The 9,867-nt window shown below is 38.1% G+C and overlaps 1 protein-coding gene across 1 annotated transcript in view; it reads left to right on the forward strand.

Annotated features, from left to right (window-relative positions):
- The window catches only part of IL17REL (interleukin 17 receptor E like), a 44,719-nt gene extending 37,416 nt beyond the window's left edge, over positions 1-7,303 (forward strand). Inside the window, exons 14-17 of the mRNA XM_031056918.1 lie at positions 1,582-1,641; positions 2,678-2,735; positions 5,349-5,403; positions 6,357-7,303. Of these exons, the coding sequence (XP_030912778.1) occupies positions 1,582-1,641; positions 2,678-2,735; positions 5,349-5,403; positions 6,357-6,384 (201 nt within the window). The 3' untranslated portion in view covers positions 6,385-7,303. The remainder of the gene's footprint in view (positions 1-1,581; positions 1,642-2,677; positions 2,736-5,348; positions 5,404-6,356) is intronic.
- The last annotated feature ends 2,564 nt before the right edge of the window (positions 7,304-9,867 follow it).

Consider the following 9,867-nt stretch of genomic DNA (forward strand, 5'->3'; position numbering starts at 1 on the left):
TGCTCCTGCTGTCTGCTTCACTGACCAGGTACATGAGTTGGCACGTGATTAATTTTGAGAAATTTGAGAAATCTAGATATTGTGATTTGAATTGTTACTCCTGGCTATGCCTGTTGTAGGGGGATGTGTTTTAGGAACACACAAGCACAGCTCCTCCATCTGTTCCCTCCGTAAGGTGTATTCCAGCTGTACTTATTTGTCACCATGCAGGGACACAATGCAACTCTGCGTTTTTCAGGTACTTATGATTGTTCTAGTGAGAAGAGTGCACATACCAGGCAGTTATGAACAAGCATTTTTTAACATAATGGGCTGGACACTCAATCCGGAATTCATTTTCTAATGAATCAGTTTAGATTGTTATTACACCTCTGGTGCTGAATGTAACAGAACAGCTGATAAAAAGAGTTTTCCAACTCAGCTCAGTCTGAGGACATGCGAAAATGGAATATAATAACTTGCTCCTCTAGAAGTTCCCAGAGCTGAATAATCATGGCAAAAGGCTTGGGAAAAAACAACTATCCTAATTAACACAGACCACAGAGGGCGTTGGTGGTAATATCGAGTCTATCCTAAAGGGAAAAGCTGTCTGGAAAATGCTGTATTACTGGCAGAGATGGAGATCTTGTAGAAGAGTTGTCAACACTCTGGGAATGTTCCCTTCAGCTGGTCTATTTCACATGAAATCTGTGGAGTTTATATTTTTTTGGTTTTAAAGGTTCCCTGTGTGAATAGCTAAGTGAAAGGGGTAATGGTGGAGCACAGCAAGATATTGAAGTGTTTGTTTCATGAAGGCACTGATGCATTTAGAAATGCTGTTTTCTCCCCTTTGGTAAAAAGCTGTTATGTCCTCTGCTATTGTGACAGAATGGGACCCCAAATAAATTACATACAGTTCTGTCTCAACACTATGAACAGTATACACAAAGTTTTCATCAAGACCTCACTCTGTGTTCCCAGAAACCAATGTTGATCCTCTAACTATGAGGATAGAAGATTCCTCTTCAGTCATGCTTGAATTTATTCACCTAATTTCCCCCAAATTACTTTAGGAGTTTGCCACCCTGAAGAGAGCAGTGTAGAATGCATAGCTATTGGTGCAGTGCCAGACATTATTTTGAGGACAAACAATCAAATATTAAATGTCAAGCCAGTCATTAAGGACAAATTTGCCCTAAGGCTCAGCTTGTTCTCTGCATACAATGGGATGGGAAGTCCAGAAGAACTGTAAAGACAGGGTCATTCCTTCAGCTCATACACCAGGGAAAAGAGTGAAGATGATGGGAGGAAGCAAACAGTGGGGGGAGAGTGTCCTCCTTGTGATGCTCCAGAAAATGCAGTAACATCAGCCCTCTTCCTGTGCTGCCACACTGTGCTTGGCAAAACTACACCAGCTGCTTATGGTCATTGAGATCTGGGGTTAGCTCTGAAAATAAATAACCTTCCATTAATTTTCTAACACAGTAGAACATTAACAGCATTATTGGAAACCAAAGCAAAGAACTGCAGAGACACAGTATGTTTTCATTGTTTCCAGGTATGGAAAATAGTGATTTTCAACTTCTTTTTTCTACTGATTAGGGAGATCCTGTTTCAATCACTATGTCACAGGAAATGTGTGGGTCAACAATTTGCATTCAGGTATGTGTCTTGATTTTTGCCAGGTACCCTGTACAAAATAAACTAATAAACAAATCATTAAAACACCAAGCAAACCAGCAGGTACTCTCACTGCTTTCTCCTCTTAGCTAAATCTGATTACTGTGCAAATCAGGTTGGCAAAGAGCATTATTTAAAGCTTGGTATGCTGCCACCACTTTTCTTTGAGATGACATTAATTAACTGAGAAGTTGCTCTCCATGATCTTCCTCTTTTGTCAGTGGCAGTTAAAAGGATATCATCAGGATATTGCTAATCCTGTCTTTATGTGTTCCTTCACAAAAAAAAAGTTCCACGCTATCAAAAGATCCAAGTAAATAATAGATGAATTTTCAAAAATTGACATTGATTAGAAAATGTGAGGCATATAGCAAACAGCAGAGCAAGTGCATGGTGTCCTAGAATTAGCACTCAGGAAAATAGAAGCAAGCAAATTATTTCTGAAATTTCTGCACACTATTTCTGCAGCTAAACTTCATTAAGAAATTTTGTTCATAGAAAATGAGCATGAAGCTGATAGGTTTATGCCTCTCTGGAGTCAATGTTCTCAGAAGATACTGAAATAAATGAAAGTGAGAGTGGAGCTCTGAGGCTCCAGTAGCTGCCCTGGAAGGCCCTTCTCAGCTTCACTTTCTGCTGCTGGGAAGAAAGAGGGAAGATGAAAGTAAGATTGGCAAAAGCCTTCTGAGTAATGAGAGTAGTAGTGCTTTCCCTAGTGAGAAATTAAATTTTGTAGGGAGACTGATAATTTCCTGCATAAATTATTCATTTAAGACATTATCTGTCAGACAACAATAACAACAGAACTTATGATTAGCTCTATCATTTAGAGACCTAAAAGTGATTGCTACTCACTTAATATACACTAGACCAGCAATCTCCATATATGTATATTTAAAAACAGATTTAAAATGAAGTCACTTGAGTAAACTAATAAAGCAATCTCATTTTGTCAACACAAGTGCTTATTAACAGCTCTGCTGAAAGGGGAATAAGCCTCAATTCTTTCTTTTGAAAGGGCTGGAGAACGGATGTAGATTATTCAGTTCCACTGCAGATCTGTGATACCTTCTGTGGTAAGTAGGCATGTTAACAAAAGAAGCTTGGGTCTTGATTCTGTACAAGAGCACATTTCAGGTGAAGTGTGATTTCATTGGGAAACTGAGGTGAGATTCACCTGACTGAATGTGGATGTGTGCATGAAAGCTAAATATGCTCGGAGTTCTTTATAGACAGTGGATGCATATACCTCATGAACTACTTTAATTAGCTCTGCAAGGGCAACTTGTGTGCCTGGCTGCTGCCTCTGCTTCCTGGGTGAATTCTTTACCTTGTGCCAGTTTCTGTGTATCATGCCTGTATTTACCTTGCCAGTACATGAGGTAACTTGCTAAAAACACACCTTGGCAAGAGGCACACACTGCTGCTGTTGCAGTGACTGCAGCACAGCCCTGCTGTCAGTCCTCCCCCTGCAAATGGGACAGCAGCATTTCCCTCCACTTCCCAGCAAACAGAACTTTGCTTCTGGATATTGTTGTTATGATGATTTGAGGTACACTCAGATACACTATGGAGCCAGAATATTCTAGAACCTCCAAGCCCTGAAAGTTAGGTGTTGTAGAAATTAGTGAGTTCAGAGCAAACTAAGGCTGTAGGGTTTATGGTGAACAGTATAGCAGTGGATTTACTAATTTAGAACTAAAAAGTCTAAAAGGAATCATGCTGAGAGAATCCTCAATCTGAGCATTGCCAAAAACCCTTCCCCAAACTCACACAACGAACCAACCAACCAACCAACCAACGAACCAACCAACCAACATCTCCTTCTAGTTCACTGCAAATATGGTAAGTCCTGTGACAGATTTTCCCTGTTGTCTAAAAACACCTGTCAGTTAACTAGAGCTTCAGATTTGGAAGCCTGATAATAAAAAGAAGGGAGCTTGAATTTGTGGTCTGAATGTAGTTCCCTGTGCAATCGTTTATATAATGGCAGTTCAGGTTTCTTCTCCACTGAAAAACTTGTAACAAGCCCACTCAAGATGAATAAATTAAATAATCAGTGTTGTGGTTCATACAGTGTGGATGCATTTTCAGTTTTCATATTTTCCATTTAAAAATGCAGAGTATGACAAAAGCATGTAACATAATTAAAAGCTCTAGAGATGGCAGTCTTGGAATTTCCCTTCACCTCATAGTAGGAGAGAATGTGTCTGTGCAGTAAATGAAAATAGCAGAACATCAAAAACTGACTAAAGAACATTTTGTGCACAATATTACATTTAAATATTTAACTTTCCTCACAAGCTTGTTTGTTTGGTTTGGTTTTTTGTTTTGTTTGTATGTTTGTCTGTGGGGTTTTTGTTGGTTGTTGTTCTTTTTTGAGTTTCTTTTCCTTCTGATTAGGAATTTGAGATGATTCAGAAAAAAAGGAGAAAATGTGCACTTATCAAGAATGTCAGAACTGTAATATGAGATCACTGTGTTTGTTGTACATTAACCTCATGCTTCATGGATCCTGACATAATTTATGGTTTCGGGATAATGTGATCTGCATTAGTTGGTAGATCAATCCATCTCTGTCTGTGGACCAGTGTTCCCAAAATCTCCCTGTAAGCAAGATGGTACAAGTCAGTGTCAGAGGTGAGACACTGAACTGAGTTGGTCTGTCTCACTGCAATAATTCCAATGTTCTTAATGACTCATTGGAAGCCACCAGCTGCTTCTCAGATGTAAAGTTTTTAATGTATCAGTGACAGCAAAAGTACTAAGGGCTTTTGTATTCTTAAATGCATATTTTCTATAAAAAAGGTATTTCTTAAACACTAGCCTTTTAAAATCAGGATGTGATGAAAGTTTCTTAAAACAGTCACCAAGGGTGATAATTGTTACACTGGGATGCTATTTTGTTTGGGCCTAAGATATCAAGGAAAGCCATCCATGTAAAAGTGAAGGCAATATCAATCTTGAGATGTGTCTGTAATCTGTGACAATATGGCTTATTCAAATGTCAAAGCAAATGACAAATAATCTTGTAATGGCACAGTAAAAATATATACTGTGTATTGTATTTGTAAAATAGAAATGTGCATGTTAAGTGTTACTGTTAAAGATAACAAGCACTGTCAGTGTGTTCAGAAGACTTATGATGTTATTAAAAAACAAGATTCCAGTCATAACAACATCTATTACAAAAAAGTCATTGTGTCTTACCATCAGGAAGGCTGCTGTTTACCCAAGTTTAAGAAGAGCTTTCTGGCATGTATAATTTATTATTCTACAATGGATAGCATTTTTCTATAAAGCTGTACTTATTTTTTTCTATATTTTCTATAAAGCTGTACTTAGGGAATTACAATGGCTTGGTCTTGTTTGCTCTACAATGGATGGAAATGGAAAAATAATGTGGTGGTTTTTTTTAAAATTTGAATTTAACAGCATTGACTTGGAGGCAATACTTTGTGCTTCTTTCAAATTTTCTATTTCTTTTGACCACTTTTTTGGATTCTATTTAATAACTTTTTTGGATTCTATTTAATAAAGCCAAGCATTTTTAGACATTATTTCCCCTATGAAATAAGAATTTTATGTATTTTGTATGAAACAATAACCCATATCAGTTACTCTGAGAATAAATATGTGAATCATAATGAAAACAAAATGGCAACCTATATTTGAACTTGTTCCCTCAGGTTTTCATGGTCAGTCATACAGTGATGGAAACCCACCAAAAGCCATGACACACAGGTATCCATCTAATTTACAGTTTGAAACATCTGTGGGAATGGACGGAGTGAAACCATATCACTGGCCTTGTAACAGGCACAGAAGGAATATCTGAATGAAATTTTGTATATAGCTAGGAGGAATATCAGGTTCTTAACTCTCCCTTTCCCACTGAAGACATGCCCTGCTTTTGTGCTCTCTCTTCTCTTGCTTTCTCTCTTTGCAGTTTAGTCTGAAATTAGAGGTAGCTGCCTTGCTGCCAAAGTGAGGAGAAAGGGAGGCAAATAACCAGTGGCAGTGAGAAGTCTGTAAAGTAACACTACCTTCAGGAGCCCTGAAACAAGCTCAGATGTGCTGTGCATGATATTCACATTATTAGCTCCTGTCCCCTGCTTTCTCACTGACATTTGCATGCAGATCAGATCCATCTGTGCTCTCACTGATTAGACATGTCTGCTTCCAATGCTGCTTCTTATTGCCACAGTCCTTTACGAAACACCTCTCCTAGGCTATAGACAAATCAGTAAATAATGCAGCCCATGGAGTTATAATTTGGTAGACCCTGAGCCCTTAAAAATTCTCTTCCTTTAAGGATACCTATCAGGGCCAACCTAGAAGAGTGGGAGCTACCTAGAACTCCAGAGAAAATAGAGATGGTCTGAAAAAGTTTGTTCAAAGATGGGGAAAAAGATGCAGCCTTGAAAAAGCTCTGCAAATCATGTGGTTGCGAAGGGGCTACCATCCTTGCCTTGAGGCAGTCTTTTCCCTTGTCAGAAGATACCACTCAGAAAAAAGTATCTGGTTTTGTTTATTTGTTAATACAAACACTGTTTGAACTGCGACAGTCTAGCACACAAGCTGTAGACAAATTGTTAGATTCGTTATTTTATACCAACTATATAGCAATGAAGTTTTCACACTTTGGAGAAAATAACCTCACAACAATCTTCTTTCCTCTTCTGTTTTTCTCCTAGGATGAAGAGTGTGGAGTTCTTGCATTGAATTTAACAACATGTTTTCAAGGTCCTCAGTATCTTCTCAACATTGTATTTTGGTGCAGCTTGCAAATCTGGTCTAACTGGTCATCTCTCATGACAGTAGTTTCTAATTACTGTGAGATTATTCTCATGAGTGAAGAATTTAGCAAGTTGAGCCTACTGTAATATGACAAATTCAAATTAAGATTCCTTATTTCCCAGTATTTAAAAAAAAGGGTCTTAGATCACCTAGAAAATCAGGTCCACATTTCCCATCTAAAGTAGTATTTTATACAAAACATGCTATAAGTGAATACTTTCATGGTACTTTGCGTACTTATAGAACAAGTATTTCAGATTTTCTTGTTGGTAGCTTTCATTTTTAAACCATAAGCAAAAGTTTTTGAGACATAACTAATAGATGAAGTTTTCTCAGCTTTGATACATTATTCTTCTTTGCAATTTCCTGTCTTGATTTTCTCATGCCATTCTGATGATCTCACCATGACAGACCATGTTCTTTAAGTATATCTAACAACTGCTTTCTGTGTTTGCATTTGTGTTTGCCTTGGAGATAATTTTCCTATTTGTCTGAGGTGGTACATGTCTTTGATTTGATAGCTATTTAAAACTGTCTTGTGGAAATCTGGTCTAGAAAGAAACAGTTTAATGGAAATATTTTTCCCCATTATATCAGTATTTATACTCAATTGTTCAGGATAATATTACACACTGTACTGATTAACAAATTTTTGGCTATTATTTCACTGAATAGTCCTGTCAAACATGCTTCCTGTTGTGTAACATGGGAATAAAGTAAAATAAAATATGATTAATAGCATATCCTGAAACCATGTGGAATTGATCATGTGAGATCAGGAATATGGGTGAGGAGTAAGGGAAGAAGAAGTTGGTTGATCAATAAAAAATATTTTCCATCTGAATGTGTGTGGGTTTAAGAATTGTTTTGTTCCAAGGCATTCATTGACACTTTTACACAGTATGGTGTAAGAGACATATCCACTGCATTGAAACAAGAATTTTTGAGATGTCCTGGAGACGTCAAGTTCTGCTTGACTCTTTGGATAGAAAAGCTTTATTGTTTAGAGTGCACATCTATTAGACCTAGTCTCATTCCTAGCAGTGCTGCAGCTCCAAAAGCAGAGGTGGCAGGGCAGCATTCCTAGAGCATCGAGTTACTTTCTTTGTGAACTTGAAGCTCTGACCTACCCTGCTTTTCCTCTCATACCTCATACCTTTCAGGCTGCAGCTGACAACAAGACACTTGGCCATCCAGCTGAGAGAGCATCATAACTCTACTCTCTTCATTTTCTTCCAGTGGAAAAGTCTTTTCTGCAGGAAAGGTTAATTTGTACACAGTGATTTTTATTGCCATGATATCTTAAGATCAACTTTATGAATATGCCCTCAGACTGAAAGTTAATTGAAATGATACAGGTGTATCTAAGGCTAAAGCAAAACACCACCTCCAATGACAAGCTCATCTGAGATCCTGAAGCAACAACAGCTGTACTAAGCCCTGTGCTTTCAATGAGAAAGTCTTGTTTCAGCTGCATAGAAGCTGACTCTCAGTACATCATCTCTTGTTGGCTGCAGTGCTGGAAATACCAAAGAAAATAGGACCAAGCATGGCCCTGTCTTACAGAAAAATTTGGACAGGGGACATAGCAGATGTAAATTAACCTGAGAGTAAAGTGCTTATCCAGAGATAGTAGTCTAGGCTCCCATGATGGCCACTGGGGAGAGACAGGTACTTTCCAGGCATATTTAATTTTCCTTGGATACTTGTTTTAAAGGGAGCCTAGGCAGCTCCACCTAAATGCTTACAACATTACTGCTGATGGCAAATGTTTGCAAATAATCCTTAATAGTATTTCTGTAGTTTGGCTCAGGTCTGCCTATTTGCATTTGTGCAGTGAGAAAATTGCTGGTAGCTTTTCTAACTGACTCCAGAGCAGGTCTGTATGAGCCCTTTTCTAATACTTTTGCTTTAGCCAAACACTGTCTTTTATTTACAAAATTCCTGCTCCCTCTGGGAGCAGTTTTCCCACTCTCCCAGATGGTGACTGGACCACCCCATACAGGTAACACATTTGGAAGAAGTTTCACTCAGGTACAGTATTTTCTAGAGAAGTTACAGCCTCTTCTGTTCTTGTGACTTCATAGCTGTAAAAGTAAAGGAGTTTAAATTTTTTTCACAAGACATTTTAAACACTGGTAGGTCAGTCCTGAAAGAAGGTAGTAATAAAATCTTTCCTAACCCTATAAGTATTCATTACACTCTGCTGACCATTGAAATGTTTTCTTTCACCCAAAATATGCAATAATTTTGCAATATTGACCAATGTACAAGTAAACGTGTTGTAGCAATAGCCAAATGCAAAAATCCCCTATGTGTTGCTTATAGACTTGGCTAATTGTCTAGAGCCTCCATTCCTTTGTTGAAGGAAATTCCCTTCTTGCTTATTGTGGACCCTATTTTGAGATAACCTGCATGTATTGGTTTTTCATTTAATATTTACATTCTCAGTATTATCACAGAGCATTAATATCCCAGTTCTTCTGAGATCTTAGCATGTATCAGAATATCATTGAGCTATAGCAAAAAGACTGATAAGATGTTTTTAAGTAATGTTTTAAGACTTTCCATTATTTCTAGTGCATTGCACAAACCTGAAACTTACATTTAAAGTTAAGACATAAATTAAAACAATTTTGTTTCGCTGTCTTAGGGACTTATTTTCTTGGTATGCTGACATGTGGTCTGGTGTGGGAAACCAGCCTGGTGCTGCTGCAGTATTCTTTATTTGCAGTAATACATTCACTTCCTTGTTATCAGCAAGTTACAGTTGAGTGCCGTGCTTGAATTGCCACATCCCTCATTAGAGAAGCTGTGTATTCACCAAGCTGTAACAACAGCCACAGCAGAACCAGTCCTGCTCTGCAGGCTCTGCTCCTGACCTGTCTCCTTTGGACTTCTGATAAACTTCTTCAAGGAAATAAATGGGAAGAGAAATTATGACTACTTTTGTACTTCACTGCTGATTTCACTTCCTGGACTACACAATCAGGCCTGTGTGAGCCAGCAGAAGGGAAGCAGCCCAGTTCTGGGGGAGTGCAAACAGTTCTGCTCATTAGGTCCTTAGGTGGCAGACTGACTGAATTCTCATAACTGACAATAGACTTCAACCTGAAATCTAACACCTGTGCTTAACAAACAGAAGAAAATGTAGTTGCTTCAATTTAGTGTGAGAAGTTCCCCTTACTCATATCCTGTAACAGCTGGCCTAAAAAAATGGTGACTTTATCTTATATCTCATATCCCTTGCAAGTTTCTTTATTGTACACAGAAATATCTTTCCTGGATTAAGAAAACAATTTCTCTCTCTTATCCAGAAAGCTCTTTTGTGTAAACATGTAAAGCTGTTACAAGTCCAGTAAGAATGATTGGAGTTATTCCTCCCATCTCCCTGCTGGTTTTCCACCA

The sequence above is a fragment of the Geospiza fortis genome, unplaced genomic scaffold (assembly GCF_000277835.1).
Source record: "Geospiza fortis unplaced genomic scaffold, GeoFor_1.0 scaffold195, whole genome shotgun sequence".
In the NCBI taxonomy this organism is placed as follows: Eukaryota; Metazoa; Chordata; class Aves; order Passeriformes; family Thraupidae; genus Geospiza; species Geospiza fortis.